The 25,128-nt window shown below is 41.0% G+C and overlaps 1 protein-coding gene across 6 annotated transcripts in view; it reads left to right on the forward strand.

The window, feature by feature from the left end:
* The window catches only part of GRM3 (glutamate metabotropic receptor 3), a 104,878-nt gene that overhangs the window by 66,494 nt on the left and 13,256 nt on the right, over positions 1-25,128 (forward strand). For all 6 annotated transcript variants that reach the window (XM_058804604.1, XM_058804603.1, XM_058804606.1 and 3 more), the window contains one exon: positions 5,119-5,974. In XM_058804604.1, coding sequence (XP_058660587.1) covers positions 5,119-5,974 — 856 coding nt within the window. The remainder of the gene's footprint in view (positions 1-5,118; positions 5,975-25,128) is intronic.

The following is a 25,128-nucleotide window of genomic DNA, read 5'->3' on the forward strand; positions in this document are numbered from 1 at the left end:
AACTGCATGTGTTTAGCCTGGAGAAGGTTTGGTGGGAAACTAACATCAGCTTTTCAGTGTGTACAGGTTTGCTCTCAGGAACACAAAGTAAATGTCTTTATCAACATCATGCAGGACCAGAGGATAGAAGAAAATACTCATAAATTGGAAAAAAGGGAGATTTTAACCTGAGAAAAAAATGTACATTCCAGTAGTTGAGACCATGGGGAGACTGCACAGGAGGCTGTTGGCTAGAGAGGTACCTCATTTATTCTCTACCTTAGGTTTATGCCTGCCACCCACCACACACCCACATCCCAGCCCATTCAGAACCAGTGTTTCTTTCCTGCCTTTCTAAAATAGCTCTTTCTGCCAAACTTTTGGTGTATTTTTATATTTTAGAAACAAAAAAAATTAAATCAGGAAAAAAAACCCTGTATTATATATTGGTATGAATGTTTTAGATGCAGTTTGACTTCCAGCTGCCCAAATAATAACCAAAAGGCAACAAGACAGATTTCAAGGCAGATCATTTAGGAACTGGATAAAACATACACTAGCCACAGTCCATGTTTTTTCAAAGCAAGAGCTCAGGCCCTGTGTTATAGCAATGAAATTAGGAAAAACCTTGGGACATGGCTTTGCCATGGTCTTGCTGTGGGAATCTGGACTTGCAACTTATTCCCAGAGACAGAAAGACTTTCTCAGGAGACCAAAGGCAACAACAGAATCTCCATTAGGACAGATTGCAGCTCAGAGAGACAGAAACTTGCCCAGTTTCTCAGCAGAGAAAAAACTTTACCTTAATGTTATTCTGTTCCACAGCCTAATTTATTGTCTGTTCAGAGTAGCTCTTCCCTGTCTCAAAGGAGCTCTGTGAAATTAGATTCATTAAGCCACATTAAGTGCCATGAGACTCTCTCATGGTTAAATTTCAGAAGGGCAGAGAGCACTGTCATCTAACAAGGGGCCCCCTCTGTCCAACAAATGTGCAATACACACTTGTGAATTGTGGTAAAAACACTCTACTTGTTCTATCTAACACATTTGAGATTTATCTTTCCTTCTTTTGTCCAGAATATTTCCTGTGTTTTCCAGTCCCATACACATTCAAAAAAATCAATGTAATAATCTCAGGGCCATTAAAAAGGGAATTTTTTAACCAAAACATCAGAATAAATTCTACTGCCAGCAAAAATAAAAATCTTATAAAGGTTAAAGAAAATGTTCTGTGAGATTCAATAAATCATAAGATAGATCAAGATTACTGACACATAGAGGTGTTGCTTATCTGTCTCCATTTACCAGCAGGATTCTTGAATGGCCACAAATACAACCAAACACAGGTTCATGTGTTTGATAGCTGAATCTAATTCATGGCTCCTTGCAGGTGGTTGTTATGAAGCCATTTTCAGTGTTTTAAAAAGATTGGCAATATCTCACAAGCATTTATGCTATCCCTGCAGCTCAGAGGAGCAGAAGTGACAGGTGCAGAGAGGGAGAGGGACACTGGTTTCCCCTGGCACTGCCGCAGCCACTCCATTTGCAGGATTTGCTGGTGCCGGTGTGTCCCTGTGGCTGGCACTGGACTTACTGCCACGCTAAACAAATCACCCACCAAATCACCATCCCAGCAGCTGAGTGAGAGCCAGGTTTGCCTGGGGAGTGGCCCCTGACCACAGGATGGTGGCTGCACTAATAAACCCAGCAGCACAAGAGCAATAACGTTTTCCCATCTCTCTGAATGCAGATTCCACCCACATCCTTTACTCACAGCAAGCTCTGCTAAGTGGCTGGTTTAGTTTTGCAGATGCAGAACATCCAGATTTATCTTCAAAGGTGTCTGCAAAGCCCACCAGTTTTGACAGTGAAAAAACCTGGCTACTACTGCTGCTTAAGTACCAACATATGGATTTCAGGCACTAATTGCATGCACCAAGGCTTGATTAAATTGCTCCCTGGAGCTTTGCCAGAATAAATTATTTCACTGAGCAAAAGCTGGATCTGCACTGCAATTTTGAAGCTGTTCCACACATGCCAAGGCAGCATGGAGCTACACTGGAGCTGTGCCTCAGGTGGTTCAATCTCAGTGCACATAACTCTGGTTTATATCCCACTGTCCTCTACTTCCCTGAGCAGACACAGTCTTAGATATCAGCTCTTCTGTAGACCCTGCTAGATACTGTTAGCCTCTTAACCAGGATAATATTTTCATTATCAAATGCTCAAATCAGCATGAAAATGGCTGGAAAAAGGGACTGTTCTGAAATCAATTGCATCAGCTAAGTGCCTGAGCTTTTTGGAAAAATACATCCCTAATATCACAATGTACAATATTCCAGAAAATCCCCACTTGAGAATTTCATGAGTGTCCTGATCTGAATTAATAACAGATACAACTTAAATGAACTCCATGAGCAGTAATAGTTCTCAGGGATGATTGGGTCACTGTTCTTTATGATTGATCAGACTTCCTTGAATTTTTTTAGTCCATGAAAAATCTACCATCTGGACAGCTTTGTAATGAAGAGCTTTACAGCAAACAGCTGTAAACACATGAAAACTTTCTTCTCCTAGAGCACAGGAATGAGAATTACAGGTGTTTGCAGGGACCCTGGAAATATAGTTGCCTCCAAGGCTGAGGGCCCCTATGTAAACTGGGAGAGCAGTTCTATGGATGCTTTTGCTTCTCAGACTAAAAGAAAAAAAAATTAAAAAGGCAAAAACAAACAGAAAAAATAAAAAATGAAAATGAAACCAAACTAGCTATAAAGATGCCGTATCTGTTAGGAGAACCTTTCTGAGAGGTGATGAGTTGAAGCTTGTCCACTCACTGACCAGCATTAGCTGAGCTGCTGAAAATGGACTTTTTCTTTAGCAAATTTGAGGGGGGAAATGCAGAATGGTATGTGTGCATATCTTCATTATGGTTTAGCACAAATGAAATAACTCCTGCTAGAATAAACTGAGACAAGAATAGCAATTCCAGCCCACACATTTCTGCAGGAAATGTTCCAGAATAGCTACATGGAGTACATTCTCATTTCCAAATCGGAGTGCTCTTGAGAGAGGACATGTGAACCAAATCATGTGGATATGTGGGCATGTAATCAAACTTACAAAGCCACAGGGACTTAACAATGCTCAAAGCATCCATTGTACCTTGGTGACAGAACAAGCCTCTCTTCCGATCCTGTTGCTTTAAAGCTGTTCATTTCCATCACCAGATGCAAATTAAATCCCACATTTCCAGTATACGGCAGTTTAATGATTGTTACCATCCAGCAGGGAGGTTGAGAACACAACAGCTTCTTTCTGAGGGACAGTAACTTGTTCAGCTGCAGCATTCCCAGCCTTGTGCCTGTACCCACTGGCAAAACTGCACTGTCAGCTACAATCCAGGATACTCCTTCCAAGCACTGTAGGAAAGGTTTTGTTTTGGCTTAAACTAAAATAAAACACTAACAATGGTGTTTTTGTGAAGGCAAACTTCAACTCCACAGCTTGGACAGGACACTCGGTCTTTACTGGTGTTGCAGAAGAACAGGAGGATAAGAACCTCCTGAAGTCCTCAGTTCCATGTGGTCCAGAGGTTGTGAAAGCCCCTGTACATATGTGGCTCACAGCAGAGTCTGGTCCAGATGAGATTACTCCAGTTTACAAGGGCACTAGTTCAGTGTCTGCATCACAGAAAAGACAGAATCTAAATCTATAAAATCCTAAGTCATACAGGTTGCTGAAAAGCAACAAAATTCTTCTGCTTGTTTTTTGGGTTTTTTTTGTTTTTTTCCACCAGACTCTCTAATTGGCTACTGATGTCTGAAACTTCCAAACTTGCCTCTTCTACAATATTTTTTTCAAAACAGTCCTTTGCCTTTGAATTCTTACAGACAATCTGTGGTCAAAGAAACATCTGGGAAAGATTAAAAAATTAAAGGATTGGGCAATTTTTAATAAGTTTCCCTTGGGAATCTCGAGTACACTAGTGCAGAAATCTCAAGCACATTGTTGCTTTTCAAATGATTTCGTCAGGCTGTACTCTAAGATTAGCTTCAAATTTTATTTACTGGACAGAACTTCCAGTCACCAATCTTCTCTTTGTCATTTAAGAAACTAAAATAGGAAAAAAATGTCATAACCTTTCTTCATTTATTTCCAGATATGATCAAGAGTGGCACTTCTGTGAGAGCAGCAGAGTAGATTTGGAAATATTTAAGTATTGGACATAGTCAAATATTAAAAAAAGAAAAAGAAAAAAGAAAAAGTAGGACTTTGGACCACATAAATCAAACTGGAATGACAAATAGAGATTATTAATTTTTTTTATTTTTTATTAAAAACTGTAGGTCAACATGACATTAGTTCAGTTGGGCAGGGCACGGTGCTTATAATTCCAAGGTGATGGGTTTGGTTCCCACATGGCCCATTCACTTAAAAGTCAGATTCAATGATCCTTGAGGGTGTCTTCCAATTAAGACCATTCTATGATTCTGTGAGTGTGTGATTCTGTGGTACTCTGACAGTGTGAAACACTTGAAGAGTACTAACATGCAAAAAATGTGCCATCTCAGCTGGTCTGCGGCCAGAATGTCTCAGAAAAAAAGGTTAAATGAGTAAAAAATAGGAGAGGTGGAGACTTAGCTTGAATAACTGAAATTAGAAAGTTTTACAAAAGGCCTGTATATTTGTGATATTTGCACAAAAGAGAAACTTATGTCTTATTAGTGTATTTGGTGATCAAATAGAATGAATCTTGGAGAAGATGAATCCTACTATGAACAGCAAAGGCATGCAAATCCCCAGGCCTTAGTAAGGAACACAGTCTGAAACTGAAATATATTGTCCATTTGTGTCTAATCATCTGTTGTTTAAACAGGCTGAGTTTCATGAAAACAAAGGTCCATTACAGTCCCAGCAGGACCCAGGGAATTAACTGGGCATCAGAACAGGTTTTGTGCATATGCTCAGTGCAATGCTTTCCCTGGAGTTTGTTATTAACATCCTCTATCAACACCCTCAATCTGTGATCGCCAGAACATCTCTCATTAAAAAACACTGTCAGTGCCTTTCCCTAAATATTTCTGTTCCATTTTATAAATACCCCTCTTTAATAACCCATGCACCCTACTTTGTCTCTAGGTGGCAAATTTGCTCAGACTCTTCCAGATCCCCCAGATCAGCTACGCCTCCACCAGCGCCAAGCTGAGCGACAAATCCCGCTACGATTACTTCGCACGGACTGTGCCCCCGGACTTCTACCAAGCCAAAGCCATGGCTGAAATCTTGCGGTTCTTCAACTGGACCTACGTGTCCACGGTGGCTTCCGAGGGAGACTACGGCGAGACGGGCATCGAGGCCTTCGAGCAGGAAGCTCGCCTGCGCAACATCTGCATCGCCACCTCCGAGAAGGTGGGACGCTCCAACATCAGGAAGTCCTATGATGGTGTGATCAGGGAGCTGCTCCAGAAGCCCAACGCCAGGGTGGTGGTGCTCTTCATGCGAGGTGATGACTCCCGGGAGCTCATCGCGGCCGCCAACCGCTTCAACGTGTCCTTCACCTGGATCGCCAGCGATGGCTGGGGCGCGCAGGAGAGCATCGTCAAGGGCAACGAGCACATCGCCTCCGGGGCCATCACCTTGGAGCTCGCTTCCCATCCGGTTAAAGAGTTTGACAGGTACTTCCAGAGTCTCAGCCCTTACAACAACAGGCGCAACCCCTGGTTCAAGGACTTCTGGGAGCAAAAATTCCAGTGTAACCTGCAGAACCGGAAACCGCACAGAAAAGCTTGTGAAAAGCACTTCACCATCAACAGCTCCAACTACGAGCAAGAGTCCAAGATCATGTTTGTTGTGAATGCTGTGTATGCAATGGCTCACGCCTTGCATAAAATGCAGAGAACTCTCTGCCCAAACACCACCAAACTCTGTGATGCCATGAAGCATCTGGATGGCAGGAAGCTGTACAAAGATTATCTCCTGAAAGTAAACTTTACAGGTAATACCTCCTCTTTTGGTACCTAGAGAATGTAATTAAGCAGTGTAATTAAGGAAATGTTCATCAGTTATGGTAAAAACCAGCCAAGTTCCTGGTATCAACTATTTACACAGTTCAGACCAGGGTGGTACAGGCAAGGTCACTTCTGTCACAAGAAGGCAGAAAAGAGAAGGAAGAGGAGATTGATGAGAATCCTAAAAAAAACAGGCTGATGTTCCTCCTGCTACCAGCAGAAGGAAGAGGTGAAGGTGGTAACAGCTGGTCTTGGCAATATTGCTCTCCATCCTGTAAAATTCCACACACCAACACCCATTTAATTCACAGCCAGTTTGGGCATGTCTGAAAGCCAATGGTCCCTTCACCACCTGCTACACCAGGCAGCCGCCTGCTAATCCCATGCCAAGATTTGGCCTTCTCTCCCTCACTTTGCTGCAAATTTAGATAATTGCTGGACCATGGCCAATGTCCTTGCAATAGTAAAGTAATAATTCCTGTCATAGAACGAGATGTTTATAAACTATTCAAATATATGGGGTAGTGCCATTACCTGTGTAACGGAACTACAGGCTTAATGGCAAACTATAAAAAAGCTACATTAAACATGTGCAGGAGATGTGGAGGAGGGTGATCAATCTGGAATGATATAAGCAAACTTCATGGGGACTGGCTGCGCAGCACATGGCATCTCTGTGGTTTTGCCACCACATAAGGCTGAGTTTAGCTTTTTTAATACTATGCCATAACAATATTACACCTCAGCAGAGCTAAATAGATATACAGAGGAAAGAAGTAAAGTGTAGAACATCCTGCCTTTTTGTTTCTTCATGTCTGAGTTTCTTCTGAAGTATCTAGGTTGAACTTGAATTTCTATGTACTGTGAAACTGATACTCTCAGCTGCCTGAGTTGATAGTAAGGAACCATCATGCAGTGCTTTGAGTGAGACCTAGCTCCAAGAGGAATTGAAGGATAAACATGTGTAGGGTGCAGCATGCTCAATCCCAAGAGACCTTCAGTATTTGTACAATGCTAATAACACTGAAAACTACATAAAACTGTCAAATTGGAGCTTGAACTTTCCCCTCCTTTAGAGATGTTCTCAGCATTTGACCCAGATCACTTCTAGATATTATCAACCACATCCCTGGTGCTTCTCCCATTCCCAGTGGGATGCAGCTGCTGTAGCCAAGTACTCAAGTCAGAATGGAACAAACTTCTTGGGTTTAGACCTCTAGAAATTAAGAATAATCCTTTCTTTTTCCCCTCCTCACAGCATTTACAACATAGAAGCTCTTTTCTCGCTTGCCTGCACTTATCCTCAGAGATACTTGAATGTCTTTAAATTGTTGAAATCAATTGGTTTTAGGAGGACAGCACTTCATGGGAGCTCATTCCTGGCATGCTGATCAGGAGGGAAGGCAGTGGTGTGCTTCTGTCCCTGCTAGGGAAATGCTTCACTACTGTAATGACCACCTAAATGAGTACGCACTTCAATCTTTTAAACTTCAATTATTTTGAAGATTTTTCTGACAATACAGGTATTTTTATGAGCTTAAATGATAATACTATTGATTCCAGCCTTAAGACTAAGCAACCTTTGTTTAAATATAGGATTCTTAATAATTTTTCTAACATGCAGATATTTTTAGGCTCCCAAGCATTTTCCCACTCAACACCTAGATATAAAGTCAAAATAACCCCAATTTTCTTTCACCAAAATCTCAGGAAATTTTTTTTATTTCTCTAGAGCCAGGAAAAATAGCTTTAATTTTGACTGAAATAACTTTTATTTTTTTATGAATTGGGAGTTGAAGCTGTTCAAGCTGGAAAAAAATTGAAGCCTTTAAATTTTCAGTTTTGAAAACAGAAAGCTCTTTTTTGAACCAAATTCATTGTATTAAAAATCAGCATGGAAATCTTTGAAACTCTGAAGAGCTTTATTTCCCATTAATTTTCATTTCCAATTTAAAACATTAAGAAACCTGTCAAGTTCTTTTCCAATGGCTTTGTTCCATATACATTTTTTAACAGCTTATAACATTATTTGCTCATCTTCTTTATTATTAGTTCTTCCATTATAATGTGAATCCCTGTCTTAATATAAGTTATTTCTAAAGCAAGTGAGTGATTTTTATGCAGTGAGTTATTAAGCAAGTCTTCCGTCCCTTCCTCCTTTCAGAAGGGTGTGAAGAATTAATACATATGTGAGATTTTAATACAAATAAGTCTTGTCATTGTTTTTTATCGGACCAAGAATTATTCTTTGCTCTTTCCTGGCTGAAGAAGATCTTTGTGTGTGTCCTTAATGCAATGTGAGGACCTTGTTTCATGGTACAGTTGATCAATGATGCTCTTATATTTCCACCTCCAAACCTGAGTATTGTATTTGCGGGGTGCCCCGATGAAGGAAGGAATGATGAATGCGACTCCATGTTCTTAGAAGGATAATTTATTATTTTATGATACTATATTATATTAAAGAATGCTATACTAAACTATACTAAAGAATACAGAAAAGATACTTAGAGAAGGCTAAAAAGTTAATAATGAAAACTCCTGACTCTCTCCAGCATCCCAACACAACTTGGCCCTGATTGGCCAATGAGTGAAAATAACTCACTGCAGAATGCAATGAAACAATCACCTGTGGGTAAACAATCTCCAAACACATTCCACATGAGCAAAACACAGGAGAAGTAAATGAGATAAGAATTGTTTCCCTTTTCTCTGATGCTTCTCAGCTTCCCAGGGGAAAAATCCTGGGTGAAGGGATTTTTTCAGAGAATGTGAATGCCACACCTGAGTGTTTTCCCAGCACAGACAGAGGGTGGCACGGAAGTTACCAGTCCAGCAGCTGCACTGCAACCAAGTCAGGCTGTGAATGTTCTCTCTTCTTTAGCCTGGCTAGCCATCCAGACCCACCACAAGGAAGCAAGCAGGAAACAGAGCAGGGATAACCATATTTGCAAACACACAAGCAGCTATTTAAGCAATGCCTCCTCTGCTAAAAGGCAGAGGTCCACATAGATAAGCCCTGCAAGCACAGAAATGAAGCAAAGAAATGGTGGAAGAAGCCAAGCAAATGGCCCTGAATGTCTTGTCCCAGTTTGCTGGAACATGAATTTCACACACACCAGTCTGAGTAAATGATTGGGTGAGTTCCTATGACTGGTGTGGGATGGAACAATTTTAGACATTTACCCTTCACACTCAGATTAGTTTTGATTAGTCTTTGATTACAGTTAATGGAAGGGATCAGCACTTACAGAATGTGCTCCAGCCCGTGTGAGGTATGATTTGTCCCTATGTCCCTTGCTACTGACTACAGATGGAGCATGGAGTGATTAAGGTTTATTTTCACTTTGCCATTTAGCTGAAAGCCTGAAGTGAGAGTCCCAGGAACAGCAATAATGTGATTTACAAGGAAATATTCGGGGACCAGCTATCAGCAGGGTGGTTGTAGGAGACTGGCAGGATTTGTACATCCTTGTGCTGCCACTGCTGCTGACATGCTGTGTGACAGGTAATTTCACTAATATCTCTGGGTTCCTACTTATTTCTCCTTTTTCATTAAATCAAAATAACTCCACAGAACTGGAGTGTGGGATGAAGACAGGGTGAGATTTCACTCCTTATTGTCTGTGAGATACACCAGGCACATAATTTTCTTGCAAGTCAGTAAGACATATATGACAAATGTCGTGATATTCTGAATCTTTTTAGTAAAGGAAAAAGAGATATCTGTGCCTAATTCCAGCTTCCAGCAGCAGGATGTGAGAATGCAACGTCCAGCCCTTAGATAAATGTACTCAGTTTCAGTGTTTGTTTGGCCTTTCAAAGAGATATAGGCTGGTTCATCTTCTTGATCTTCCCATCCTCTACATTCCCTCCTGAGGGCACAAGTGCAGCACTTGATGTTCTAAATCATGATGGTTTTCTGCTGATAAAGAGATGCCAGTTCAAGAGGCTGTTAACTTCTATTACCAGAACAACAAAGAAGTGCTGAGCAAAAGTAAAGGTCTCCCTGGCAGAGAGCACAGAGTAAACTCAACTTCTCACCATACCCAGCCATGGCCTGGTGAAGGGCAGCACACAGAGGGGCTCCAGGGATGAACCCACACATCCAGAAGCCTTGCTCCCTCACAGGGGTGGAGGGGACAGTGCAGCAAACTGCTTTGCTGACTAATTTAGCTCGTTTAAACCACCAGCAGGACACAGAAAAGCAATGTTGTCATTGCCCACAGCACTACTGCAAGCCTCACTTTTGACAAGTGCCAGGACAGTGTGAGAGGGGTGTCCATCATTTGGGATAAAAAAGTGGCAGGGTCCTTCACAGCTGTGCCCTACATGTTGCTGCCTGGTGTAGCTGCTCCTCCAGGGCATTTGACTGGAAGAGAAGGGTGAGGAAGGGCAGCCATGATAATGAAAGACCAGCATTAGCTCCAGGGTTGCTTATCTGTTGTGCAGGATAACCCAGGATTGGAGGGCTGGACTCCAGCTTTTCCCACTCCAGTTAGTAAGGGCTGATGCTGTAACAGGGTCCTCAGTCTAGAGGGGGAGCATATGGGCAGAGGGGGGTTGGATTTTGGCATGTACGCATGTCCAAGTGTCTCATGCAGTTTTCTGAACCTGCACAGCTAATAGTTGGAGGAATTTGGCTAAGTAGTAGACTTGGAAAAAAGATCATTAAAAATTTTAGGCAATGCATATTTAAAGTACTCAGTGTCTTTTCTTATCCTCTTCTCCCACCTGAGTTACCAGAGTCACTGTCACGGATCTTTCTGTCTTGTGTTCAGAAATCCATCTCTTCTACAGAAAAGCCTGTGTCATCAAAGATAGCTTATCCTGGGCAAGTCCTCTCCCCTGGCTAACCAGAATGACTACTCCAAATGAGAAAAGGCTTGTAAGTCAGGTCTGATTTGTTCCCTTTCCTCCATTGGACTCTATGAAAAAAATTCTATTCTTACCTGGTCTTACATTTCTATGTGTTTTATTTTTTTCCTTCTCTTCCTCCTCACTCTGCCCCAGTCAACACTGAAATAACACGAAGCAGAAGCACAAATTCACCTTCTCATTTATTCTGGAGCACTGGTGACTTCTGTTGTGGGAACACAATTTCACAGACCATTTCCATCGTATCTGTTCCATCCAAGTAAGAAAGAGCTGCAGTCATGGTCTGCAACAAGCAGATGACACCTTACTTCTGAGCACAGCAGCATTGCATGGTCCCTGCTCTGGGATTTAGCCATAAATATTTCCTGTCAGAAATGCACTTCAAAACTCAGTGCTCAGGCAGACTGCATGGAGACAGACCAAAGGAATGCTGCATTTGCTATCAGGAGCAGATTACAGCTGCAGAAACTTCAAAGGCCAGGTATGAACTCACAGCAGGGAGTACCTGTGAGGGCTAAAGCTCAAGGCCCAGGCTCTGCAGCAGATGGCCCTGCTGCTCCATCACCTCATCCAGGAGCTCCTTCTCATCAGGTCAGACCCCCTTTGCCTTCAGACTCAGTAACAGTGAGGTCCTCGTGGCCTTCCTGGTGATGCTTATTTGTAGAATAAACCAGAACACTCAGATGGAGGCAAAGCTCACATGGGCAGAAGGCATCCACTTGTTAATCATGAAAGTTGTAGAAGTGTAATACATGATGGATTTGTAGATAATAAAAGCAAGGAAAATGAGTGAATTCCCCAAGATACTAATTAAAGATATACATGAAAAAGATGTCTAGGGTTTATAGGAAAAAATCACTGCCTTTTCCTGGGGCCACAAATGTGTCATAGTGTTTAAAACCTTGCAAGCAGCTAAGGGACAGTCTCTGAAAGCACACTTGAGACTTGCTGTTCCAGAGCAGAGGAACAGTTGAAGCTGCACCGTATTTTCCCATATTCTCTCTGTATTGGAGTTACATTGGTGTAAATACACAGAGAGCTGCAGTGAGATTTTGATGGCCTGGTAATCCTGATGGCCTCATCTACTTTCTCCTTCCTCCTCTCTTTAGAGGCCTCGTAGGATCTGCTGTTCTTTTACTTTGGGTAAATTTACCCTCCAAGAGTAAATAAGCCAATATCTCTACTTAGTCATCCTGAAGATTTTAGTATGTGTATATTCTAATATATGAGTGTATATATGTATTTTATATATTTTATATTTATTTATTTATAAATATATAATATATATAAATTTATAATATATATAATATAAATTTACCCTCCAAGAGTAAATAAGCCAATCTCTACTTAGTCCTCCTGAAGATCTTAGTATGTGTATATACTAATATATTTATATATATTAGTATATATATATGCATTTCCTTAGATTTTGATTGTGCATGCTATAGATTCATAATATATTAAATCATAAAATTAAAGAATAAAGCAGGTTAGGTGGTCTCTAGGCTAACTTCCTGAAAGGTAAGGCAGCTGTGTAATCAGATGATTTTGCTCAGGTCTTTATAGATGTAAACTGGTTGAAACTAAAGTAGTCTAGAACCTTTTCAACACCTAGTTTAGGTTTGAGATATCATGATGGCAAGCAACTGTCTGCACTCTGGGAGTGTTGTGTGTCACTCACTGCACCCTGTGAACTGGATACCTGGGCTGGCAGAGGGGCACAGGTGCCATCATCTCTAGGGCACATGTTCCAAATAAAATTCCCACTAAAACTTCTCTCACCATGATGGCAGGTCAGTGACATACCTGCTAATGGTGCCTGCTATCAAGCCCGAGACCATGGTAAAAAGCTGCTGTTTCATGTTTTCCTTTGTCACTAAGTCACAGTGATTAGCCTGAGTGAGCAGGAGCAGAGGCTGAATTGTGTTTTCACCCCTTGAGATAAGCTCCAGCAGCTGAGGCCAAGCTGTGCTGGGCCATTGCTCCCCATCCAACTGGGGACAAGGCGGTTTTGCCTGGTGCCACCACTGTCACCACTGCCTGCTGCCACCACTGCTGGCTGCCACTGCTCTCTGCCTGACGTGGGCACTGAGCTCCCATGGACAGAAGGACGGGAAATGCAGCATTAGCAGGATGCAGAGCAGCAACAGCTTCTCTTCACAGTCCTCAGGAAGTCTCTGGAAGGATGTTGCCTTTGGCCTTTACCCAGCTGGGTGTCATTCCTGGAAATCCTGCAGAAACCACAGGCCAGCAACAGCCCCAAACTTGTTATAGTGGCATATTTAGGTGAAAGTACTTTGGCATCCCTAAAATTGCAACTGGATCTCCATCTCGGTTTCCTCTACTTGAATATTTAAACAACCCACCACTTCAGCTGAGCTATGAAATACTGAACATAAAATTATATAGTCTATGCCTTGTATGTAATTTATAGTCAGCTGCTTATCTCCTATTAGTAATGTAGCCTTTAGGCAGTCATAAATCTCTAGATTTCACAGCATCCATGGGAGTGTGTAAATGAGGATGAGATTAGACACCCTGTGTTTGTGGAGAAACACAGGACTGGCAAACAGCAATGATTTTCTTTCAGAGCACATATTTGAGAGACAGAAGGCTTGGTAACCTAATTTCTCTAAATCACAGGCTCCTGTGTTTGCCTGATGTTTTTTTTATAATAATTATTATTTTCTCTTCTGTTTTGCTGGCAAATGATATGTGAATCCCTAACACCAAACGTCAGTACAAGTCCTCAGAGCAGGATATCTCATCCAATCTTTTCATCTCCCAACTATTCCCCTTCCAAATCCTACTGGGATTTACAGTAGGAGGGCAACCCAGGAAATACCATGGAATTATATTCTTATTTTTCATGCAGATTTACCTGGGAGAAATGTTTACACATAAGTAAAGAGATGTCAAGTCTGCTTTTTCCTGTGACCTTGAAGGAGAAGATGGCAGGTGAGAAAGAAGACTTTGGTTCAGGATTCCTATCCCTTACATTTTATTTTCTAATTTGGCTCTGAAAAGCCCATGGAAAGACCAGATTCTTCTCTACCACCTGTTACAGAAGAGCACTTTGTCACTTCCACACCTGATATCAGTTAGTCTCACTTGCATGCAGAGATACTCCGATAGGGGCTGACAAAGGCAAAGGCTGGGCTCAGAACATGAGCACAGAAGTGTTGAGGATGAGGACAGCACATGAGAAGGTGATTCCATTCTATTCTTTTGAGTAATCTAGGTGTGCCCTGCATTTCCAGGGAGTCTCCAAGAAAACTCATCTTTTCCAAAGGTGATAAAGAAAAACTACAGAAAGTCACAAATCCAGATGTCTAATCCCAAAGATAACTAAATGTTATTTTTATAAAATCCATATCCTTGTTGGCAGCAAATAATTATACTACAAGGGTAGAAGTGAAAGCATAATCTATAGAAAAGTATCTTTTCTCCTTTAAATAACTTTCATTTCACAACACCCCTGGAAGATAATTACTTCACCCAGTAGAGCACAGTACAAAGATATTTCCGGGCTAACAGTGGTTAAACACAAACAGGGACAAAAGCAGTAGAGCTGCTTTAGTGAGACCCTGACACTCAACCCAGCCTGGTGCTGCTATCCGGACACAGATCATGGCCTGAATCCTACATCAATTCCACATAGCAAGTTTGCAGACAAACTTGTCCCAAGCCAACTGTTGTATTTGTACTTGTAAGCTGCAGCCCAGATGAGCATGTGAATCTATTTCAGCTTTCTGCAAAGCCTGAACTACTCCCTTCAAGTTTGTCTTTTCCATTTCTGATTCTCAGTGCAATAAACCTCCACCATTCAGTGATCCAGGGACAAAGAGAAGGGACAAAGAAACTCAACCCAAACTCAAAAGAGCCATTGTTTACATTTTCCACTAACATATCTTTCCCAAAATTCTTCCCATTTTTTCAAAAAGCAACCACCTCTACATCTTCATGGAGCTTTTACATATGCGTGTTTTTCACAAACTGACCTTCTACACAGCTCCCATCATCTGCAAACTGGATGGACCTGACAGACAAATGTGCATGACTTTCATTTCCTCATTTGTCAGACCCAAGTTTCTAAACGCCTCTAAAAGCATCTCAGAGAATATCTGCCTTGGCATCACGGCAATATTTATGGTTATTTAGTTAGCAGATATAGAATATAATGTAAAAAATACATTTCACTGCTGTTATCTGGGTGAGTCATTTCCTTTTGTTTCCTTCTTCCTGCCTTGAAAGTGTATTTGTGTGAGCATATAACAAGTGAAGACAAAGAATATTAAAATTCTTCAAGGCAAGAGGAACAATTCATGTACAGGGATATCAGAGGCAGAGAAACTTCTAACAGAAATGTCCGTGAAATCCCAGCTGTAGCATGGCTATAGGAGCAATCATTTGATTTGCTCTTTTGCTTTTTGCTCCATCCATGGACAGCTCACCTGCTCTCTGTTGGGATGAAAAGGGGTTCAGCACTAAGTCAGAAAGGACCATGTCTCCAAATAGAAATCCTTAAACTTAAGGCATGTATTTTTTAAACAAATTACCAAGATCAGTAATTTGGAATGTAGGGTCTCCACACAAAAGCTCACTCTTTTCTGAATGCATGTGAAGAACAGCTCAGAGCCAGAAGCTGTGGGGTTGGGACTGGTGGCTGCAAACACCCCGTAGATGGAAAGCAGAGGTTATTGTACCTCACAATCTGAAGGCCTCTGCCCTCAGACTTGCATCTGAATTCCATCTCCTAGAGTTTTGCTTTTCTTGCACAAGCCCATCTTTCTACTTGGCAATATATTAATCATCCCATCTCTTCTAGAATTATGGCACATATACATCTAGCAGACTTCTTAAGAGAAATTCATGACCATTTCTGAAGGCTGAGAGATATTCACTTCTTAAATGTATTTCCATCTGCAATTGCTCCTCAATTCAATGGAGGTTTCATGCAGTACATTTTTCTACTTGATGCTATACACAGATGCCAGACAATTTGATGGAATAAGCTAAGGCAACTATTCCTTTGTACATAGGAAATATTTACCAGTTCTGTGGGTGAAATATGAGACCCAGTGAAGAAAACATCATAGTTTTATTCAGGGAGGGGAAAGCACTGTGCTCAGAGGAAACAGGGAAACTGCTGGTGTGAGAAAGCTGTGGGAAGCCCAGGCTTGAACAGAGTCCTCATGAAGGACTTACCTGCTACAGAAATCCCATATAACTCTGTACTGAGAGAATATGAATTTTCAGGGTGGAATGTGATTCCTAAGGGCTACATCTGATACCACTATAATTCTGTGATCCAGTATTAACCACATTTGTTGTATGGGTTGGAAAACACACAGAGAGGCATGAACACACACATTCACAGGAGCACTCACTCACTGTTCTTTAAAATTTCACTTTGCTTAACCCAATTCTGTAATAAGAAATAATACTTTAGATATGCCTGTTGAGATTGCATTTATAAAGGGTGGGCAGCAAATCCAAAACCAGTGCTCTTTACACACCAAAGGGAAGGAGGAACCTCCTGGTGTTCAGGTAGCAGCACTGGTGAGTTCCAGCATCCACGATCAGGGGACAGTCCCAGTTCTTTTTGTTGAAAAGGCTGTTATAGGCCTTGTACCTTCTTGTTCCTGCATTTGTTTATTCACCATTCACAGGATGTTTTGCACATGTTGCAAACATGCTCTTCTTTCTATAATTATGCCCTAAAAACCACCTTCCCTTGTTCCCAAGGTTTAATTTGTGTAGTGATCAGTAGCTAACCATTCCTGTGCAGCTCTGGAGCCTCAAGAATCTTCCTGTACCTCTACTACAGAATTGTCCTGCTCTCTTCCTGTGGGAACACCTTCTCTGTGGCTCTAACTTTTACAAGTTTTAATTTCCTTCAAAAAACCAGGACATGCCTGATCATATGTAGAAATTTATGGGATGGGCTTGCTTGACTCTCCTAAGCAGCAACTATACCATTGCCTGTAACAGCAAAAGGTTGAGCTCTTGTGGTTCCTTCCCTCGACATAAATAGCTATACACCATATGCCCCAAATAATAAATTTTACCTGTGGTTTCTGTAAAATTAAAATTTTTCCATGACATTTCTCTTTTGCCCTGATGAAGGCAGCAGCTGATCACTGCTCTGAGTGATCAGCTTTGTGTCAAAGATTGCCCTGCTGTACCAGGATACATGTCTACCAGACTGTGGCTAAAAAAAACCTATGAAACTGGTATTGGGAACTGATGAAAATGTGCTGAAAAAGTTTGTTAAACTTCCTCTATTACATTTGCACATCCATTTGAATAAATAGCTAATGGCTAGTTAATGTTCCAGTAACTGAAAGAATAAAAAGCCCATCTTTAAATGCTCTTTGAAGAAGAAATTATCTCAAGTCAGAGGAAGGTTTGAGGCAGTACTGTTAATGTCTTTTCTAGATCTCTAAAATATTTCATCAGCCTAATCCTATCAATGTGTCTCTGCTTCCACCATAAAACAGGCAAATAAATCAACATTTTCATTTTACATTTTCCCCTGAGGTCCAATGATTGCTGTCGCTGAACTGATTCAGTGGAGAAAAGCATTAGCAAAAATGATTCTGTGCTCTCAGCTTTATCTTTTATCCCTGAGAACAGAAGAATTTGCAAGTATTAATAGGACAGGCAGGTTGTGCATTGTAGCATAACACATGCAAATGAACACTGAAGATGCTGGGAGAGATGACGTGTTACCTTGGCAGCTTGTGTGTGATATTCAGGAATAACCTCAAAAGCCAAGACTTATCCTTTTTCTGACTCTCTTTTAACTGAAATTCATTGTTGTGAGAAGCCCACTTTCCCCTCTCTGGCTGACTCAGCATTTGGTCAGCTGAGATGGACTCTGCTGAATACTGAATTAACTTGCAATTTCAGTAAATGTGCATTTCCAGCCACTGGAAAAGAGTAAAAATAAAATCCAGGCTCATACCTTGAGAAGATGAGCATATTTAATGTGTGTGGTGGGCCTTACTGAAAATATTAGTTTTATTTCACCATTTCTCAGTGGAGAAATAAAGTATTCCTTGACACACTTTTGTAGTATAGCTGGAGAACTATTGATGGAGGAAGTTATCCATCTCCCTGGTGGCATCTCACATTAGCCAGAGCCCACCTTTGGAGCTGCCAATTTCTTTCCACTCTCCATAGGAGGTCTGTAAGGAAACTGCACTCCCAAAATAGACACTCTAATTAAACTTCTGTTCATGAAATATAGGTCACTTCTTTTTCATTCACATATTATATTCCTAGAGAAAACTGGTCCACTCCAGAATCTTACACCATGTGATGTGTGAAACATTCACCTTTCCAGCTGTACTCCAATTCTTTTTCCTCCACCTGCACATGTCAGATGTGCCAAATGCTACAACTGAGCTGGATAATATGTCTGAGCCTAAACGTTCCTGTGCTTCACTGTGGTATTGTGTCTTTATTCCAGCTCTGAGGCATTCTACAGCTCCCTTTTTTCCACAAAATGTTCAATAAATTTGAGCTTCAATTATTTCAAATACACGCACTCCTTAGAATTCGCTACTTAGGGTTTTATTTTCCTACTGCAAATACAATTTCATTTTGCAAATTACCTCATTATTAGCAATTTGTAGGGTGATTGCCCAGAGTTTTCAGTAGCTCCTTAACAAAAATAATAGCATAGAGTCATAAGATTTGCAAGAAGAGGCAATACCTTTATTAGACTGCCCACATATCTGCAAAAAAAGAAGCTTTTGGCATAACATCTCTTTGTCATATCTTGTCTTGCATCTCGATCAGACCTTCAGTTTCTGAACTATATACTTCTAAAGAAGTGAACAAAAAGCTTTCAGCAATTACTCTGCAAATGGATAGTAATGAGGCTGTTTGCAAAGGGAAATTGTGTTTCCAGCAGGAAATAAAAACCTGATATACTAAACTCGGAGCAGAGTTGTTCCTTCTAAATAAATGGAGGTCAAATTTATTGAGCAATGGTGCTGGTGACCTCATGGAGTGACCTTGGGCCTGAAAGCTTGTGCACTTCTTCCATCTGTGAGACAAATAAGAAATACTGCCTTTCTCAGACACTTGAAATTTCTTGTATCTTGGACTGTCACAGCTACAATATTACTACTACTAAATAATAGCATTGCAGTATAAGTAATTAAATCTATGTCAGTCCACCTGATTTGGGAGTGTCTTCATATCAAGTCAATTAGGAAATAACAGCCAGAGGGTCTATTTCATGGTTCGTTTGCTTCTGATCTCTAAGGGCAAACTATCTAACTAAATTATTCAGAGCTGTGTCTGGAAACACGTCTCTAATCCTTTAGTCCCCACAGAGGAGAGAATGTTTTAACCAACTTCCTTTAATATCTTAATAACTAAATCTATTCATATTTCCTTCAGGCTGACAAAGAAGGGCAAAAATATTATTAGGTATTTAACACTTCCTTAGACAGCTACAGTACAGTATTCAGTCTGGGGGTGGAATTAGCACATCATGAAACAGTGCCTCCAAAAAGAGAAACATTCATGCCCCTGTGATATAACCATGTCCTAGATTTAGTCCAAAAGTAAATTTTAGTAAAATTAAAACAGAGCTTCAATAACTTCCAGCTGCACCTTGGATGCACTGGAAAGAGAGGGGTAAAAGACACAGCACCAGTGCCCAGCTCTGAGGTTACATGGGAATGTCCCTCAGCCAAATGTTCAAATTGGACACAGGGCACCCATAACCCCTGAACTGGCAGAAAATCACGATCAAAAAATCAGTCATGTTCTCTGAGAGAAACATTAATGTTCAGCATCTGACAGACAACCCACCAGCCAACTCAAATTTTCCCTGGATCAAAACATTTCAGGAGCTACCAAAGGCCAGCCCAGAGCTCACAGTTCCAGCTCCTGAGCTGTGCTGCCACCCCAAACAGTGGCCATAATTCTTCATAATGGGAATGGGTTCCCCTTGCTTCTGTATACAAAATAGGGAGCTGGCCTGAGGGGGGAGTTAGGCAGTTTGAAGTCATGGTTTAATTTCCTTTGTAATTGCAAGTTGATTGCTGGTTTCAATTACATTGCATGCATTTTGCCTCTTGTGACAACCATTTCCTTAAGTGGATAAACTTAAATTAAAAGAATGGTATCAACTGAAAGGCACTTCTATGTTGGAATCTCAGGAATTACTCATATTAATTATCAACTTAACAGACATTTTAAAAAAAAGAAAAACACCTTGGATGATTTTCCATACGTATTTGTTTTATTTAAAAGTTAAACTGAAAAACTGCAAGAAACATTCTTAATTTCAGGGGAGATTGTTTGTGTTTTTAAGGAGAAATACAATGAGTGCAGAATTTTTACATGCTTTTAACTTCCATGTCTTGAAACCCAAACACTTTAAGATTAAATCCTTTTTTTAATTCCTTAAATTTCCTTAAAAGAAATAAGGGCAATTTCCTAGTTTTCTTAAAGAAGGTTTGTAACTTAGCATCCACTTCATTCTCCCCATGTCCTAAAGACCACACTTATGCCCAAGAGCTGCACAAGCAAGAGGACAATACATACCTGGAAATGTAAAACTTTGAGCTCGAGGCAAGCAATTCACAGGAAGGGTAGGCTGGGAGCTCTGTTCTCAGCCAGGCTGAGGATAATGAGGATAGTGACAAGCTGAAGGAATTATTCTCATTTTTCAGATCCTTCTTATTTTATTTTGCAAATGTTCCTGGTACCTGCTCTCAGGTACTGCAGAGAGCTTGGACAGGCTGCACCCGTGGATGCTCCAGCTGGGAGCCTTTCTGCCCCAGACATTGGTGATATTCATCTCACTTGACTCCAGATACATAAACAGGGGGTGTATTTCAGATAGTCACACTCCTGGTGGTCAACAGAAAAAGGACAGTTTGGCTGGGCTATTCTAGATATCACTCTAAAGTGAGCCCTAGAAATACTCAATACTCATTCTCTTTTGTAGGACACAAGTTTGGGGATAACTAACTCATCCACATTTATCCCTTGGCACATCTTTGCAACAAAAACATTTCTGTATCTGACTAGTGCAAAAGATGTGGGGGGTCTACAACTAGTTTTAAAACTCTCTACAGCAAGTGTCTAGCCTAAACCATAGACCTGAATGAAAAGTCTGTAGACATAGATAGGAAAATTACATTTTTAGAGGACTAACCTGTCTCATTTGTCTCATTCATTTCTTAAATAAGAAGCAATGCTTCCTATGACCCAAACCCATCCAGAGACAGCAGTGCAGAGGTTAAAAGGGCTGGTCTCTTTGGAAACTGGTATTTTGTTAATTGTGGAGAGGTACAATCTAGTGACACTTCACTCTGATCTTTCCCCATACTAAATTCTAAATTGCCAAATTTCAATGTGCCTTCTGTCAATCATGTATGAAACCAGCTGTGCTGTGCTGAAGCTGAAACAGGAGTGGGTGCATCAGGTCTCTGTTGCTTGGTCTAAATGTTCAGCCAAGCAGAAATAAGTCACTTTGACCTCAACAAGGCATATCGAGCTAAAAATAAAAGAGAATTAAAAGAAATGTACATTCTCAGGGTCTTTTCTGATACTTTTCAAGATAAGGCATCCTACACACAGATGAGCCTGTTGGACAAACACAACATGTCCTGTTATATTATTATCTAGGCTCTCCATGAAAGTGTTTTTAAAAGGCATTGCCCTCAATACGTAACAGGAAGAGTAGGGGGGATTAAAAAATAACTATATTTTTCTGTTACATAAAAAAATTTCTTAGTTTTCAACCTTAAATCAGGAGTTTGGAGTTTTTGCAGCACCACCTAGTGAGACTAAGAAGGTTTTACTCAACATTCCAGAAACTCCAGCCTGCTCCCTCTTTACTTTTCCATTTCTATTTAATCAGGATCTCCTCACAGTCTTTGGGGCCAACAAGCTGTGGAAGAAGGTACCTTCAGTGCACCCAATAGCCCATTTTACACCTCTTTCTGAACCAACTGAAATCTCCCAACTGCCAAGCTGAAAAGCTGCAGTGCCTTCATCAAGCCTTGCTATTAATGAATTACCTCCCAGCTAGTGAGCTGTGCCTCTGCGATCTGTGCCTTGTTCAGAAAGAACGCACAGAGGCATGTTTCAGTGGACATGAAGAATGTTCTTGGATGTAGGGATATCTGTCGTCATTCCTACCAGGAAGTGTTCCTGAGGATGTTTTCTACGGGACAGCGTCTACACACTCAAATCTGTGCCAGACACATGAGAGACTCCATGCAAAATATCCTTCCTGGCCCAAAGATGCTGCTGACAAACAAAACCCATCTGATTCCAAGCCAGTTAAGATGACACACATCTTTCCTTAGGTTGCTCAGCCTCTTAAAAGTGCCTAATTAGGATGAAAACTGGTTTGTTTTCCTCATCTATTCATTCCTTGTTAAAAAATCCTGGAGTGTTTTTCACTCAACCGAGGCATTGTGCAGAATTGGAAGTATTTAAATATATTTCTCATCTTGCCTCTTCAAATAAAGGTTTTGCCCAAAAATAAAAGAAATCTCCCATCCAGAACTTTCTATCTGAAATTTTTCATGTCTCCAAGAGCTGTACATCACTGACACCAAAAATATTAAAGATTTCTAAATAAAAGAAACTCACCTACTTCCAACAGCAGATAAGCACCTTTTTGCAAGTTATATGAATGTTGGAAAAATTGATCCCACCTAGGAAGATGGAAACAAATTACATTATTCACTACATAAAATCTATGATGTTATTTTATATTCTTATCTGTATCTACTACTAAAACAGTCATAAATCTGCAGTTATTCCTCTCTTATCTGAAGTTGAAGGAGTTTGTCCTCCACTTGCACAGTGGAATCTTCTCCTCCAGCAGGATTTCTCCAGGGAGCTGACAGAGTTGAGCTGCCTGCACTGGGGTTCCAAAGATTTTTGCCTTCTGCCCTCCTGCTCTTATAAATGACAGTGCTGCTGCACCTTCATTGCTGAAATGCTGCAAGCTGGAGCACTAAGCATCACTGCTTTAGGTCTTTTCTAATTATCCTTTCTTTTCCTTGATAACTTCTTCTACAAAATTCCTCTTGTATAAGTGCTTTACACAGGAGTAGCTCATTTCATGAAGTGCAAGGGAAGGAGAAGATTCAAAGGCTCAAAGGAGGCAAAGTTCATTTTGTCACTCAGCCTCTTAGCTAGCAGCTGATGAGATCCAGGGACTCTTGTCTGTCCTCTCCCAAGGGATGGATGTAAAAGAGCTGAGCTACAACTCTGAAATAGACCTGCCAGAAATACCTGCTATAAAAATTGTAGGTTTCTCAGGTCTAAAAACTGAGATATATAAAAGAATTTGCAGAGTGACTTATGACAGCCTGACATCATCTCTGGAAAGATCAATTTGCAAAAACTGTTATTTTTACTCTAAAACATAAGATCCTGCCTTCTTGTGATAAGCATCTTTCTTGCCTATAAACATCTTAATTTTATGATTATTATTGCATCATATTTTGTGAAAACATTGGTTTTTGGGAGTGTTTCTACAGGATCTAGAACATGTTGATAAATGATACGTTAAAATGCCTTAGTGGTTTTATTTGCAATCAGTGGGTATATTAATTGCTGCCACCCAGTGGGTTCATTTGTAGGCTTTGGCTCACCATACTATAATTTAATACATCATTGTTTGGTTAAATGATTTCATCCTTTCCATCTGAAAGTGGGTGATTTATTTTCCTCTATCAGCAGCGACTAAAAATGAATGTTTCAAGCTGCAAGCTTTGGTTAACTTAGAACATGCTGTCCTACAAAAACCTTTTGTTTCTTGTAGCGTGGGAACAGCCTTATGGAAGGCAATTATACTTGAGCTTCAAGCTAACTCTGTGTGAGATTACCTGCTTTGCCTTGTGAGCCTACCTGCAAAATCTAAGGAAAATACTTTTCTCTATTTAAATGACAAATACTTTTCTCTATTTAAATGACAAATATTATCTCAGAACTTCTATAAGTTGTTAAACATGTTATGGAGAGGGAATTCTTTCCTGAAAAGTGCTGGTGTTTCAGACCCTCAGGTAACTTGCACTGGGATGCTTGTGGCCTTCAAGCTATGCCCTTGACAGGAGATGTCAAAGAAGGAGTTTGCACTTTGTCTTCCTGACCTGCAGCCCCACTGGTGCCAGCAGCAGTCAGAGGCTCTCAGCCACCTCAGGAGCTGGCCTGGATAACACTGAAGTGAATAAACTGTCTCTTAAAGCTGGGCTGCTGTGTTAACAGCTCCTACAATCTATATAAGTGTTATGAATAATGAAATAAGACACTGGCAATGACAGCACATTATTGAGGAGCTGTTAAGTGCTACATTATGATTTCGTTTTAATGCTGCTCCTGGATGAGGGAACCTGCATGCCTGGGCATGAGGAGGAGGAGGGAGAGGAGGAAAGCTGCTTCATGTTCTTCTTGTTGACCTATATTTTTAATTTATCCACCCGTTTAATTTAGAGCATGTCACTTCCAGCAGAACTGGCCATTTGGGGGAGGATTATGTTGCTCTTAATTTTTGTGCTCTCAGAGGTCTTGTTGGACTACAGAGTGTTACAACTAGATGCCAAAAGTTGACCAAAAAAAGATAAAATAAACTTCTTACAGATTCCTGGGCTACCCAGTCCTAATTTGTGCAGCACAAGGAAGACATGGAGCTCCTGGGGCAAGTCCAGCAGAGGGGTCTAAAGATGATAAGGGTGCTGCAACATTTGTTTTATGGGGAAAGGCTGAGGCAGTTGGGCTTGTTCAGCCTTCAGAAGACACAGCTGAGAGAGGACCTCATCAGTGTGTGGGGGTATCTGAAGGGAGCCAGGCTCTTCTCAATGGCAATAAGACAGAGGCAAAGACAGAACTGAACACGTGAACATGAGAAGGAACTCCTTTTGTGTGCAGTGACTGAACACTGGCACAGGTTGCCTGAGAGGGAGTGGAGCCTCCCTCACCGAGATATTCCAGAGCTGTCTGGATGAATCCTGTGCCATGTGCTCTGGGATGGCCCTCCTTGAGCAGGGGATTGGATCAGGGACTGGTCCCTTCCTACCTGGATTATTCTGCAATTCCGTGATTCTGAAATCCTGCAAATCAAGGCTGTCCACCACTGTGGCTGACACAGCTGAGGTGGGGAGGAGCAGGTGAGGGCAGGGATGAGAACAAGCAGAGTCTTGACTCAGAAGACTCAGAAGACTCAATTTGCAGGTGGCTGTAAATTACATTCCAACTTTGCCCTACAATA

The sequence above is a fragment of the Ammospiza caudacuta genome, chromosome 5, assembly GCF_027887145.1.
Source record: "Ammospiza caudacuta isolate bAmmCau1 chromosome 5, bAmmCau1.pri, whole genome shotgun sequence".
Classification (NCBI taxonomy): Eukaryota; Metazoa; Chordata; class Aves; order Passeriformes; family Passerellidae; genus Ammospiza; species Ammospiza caudacuta.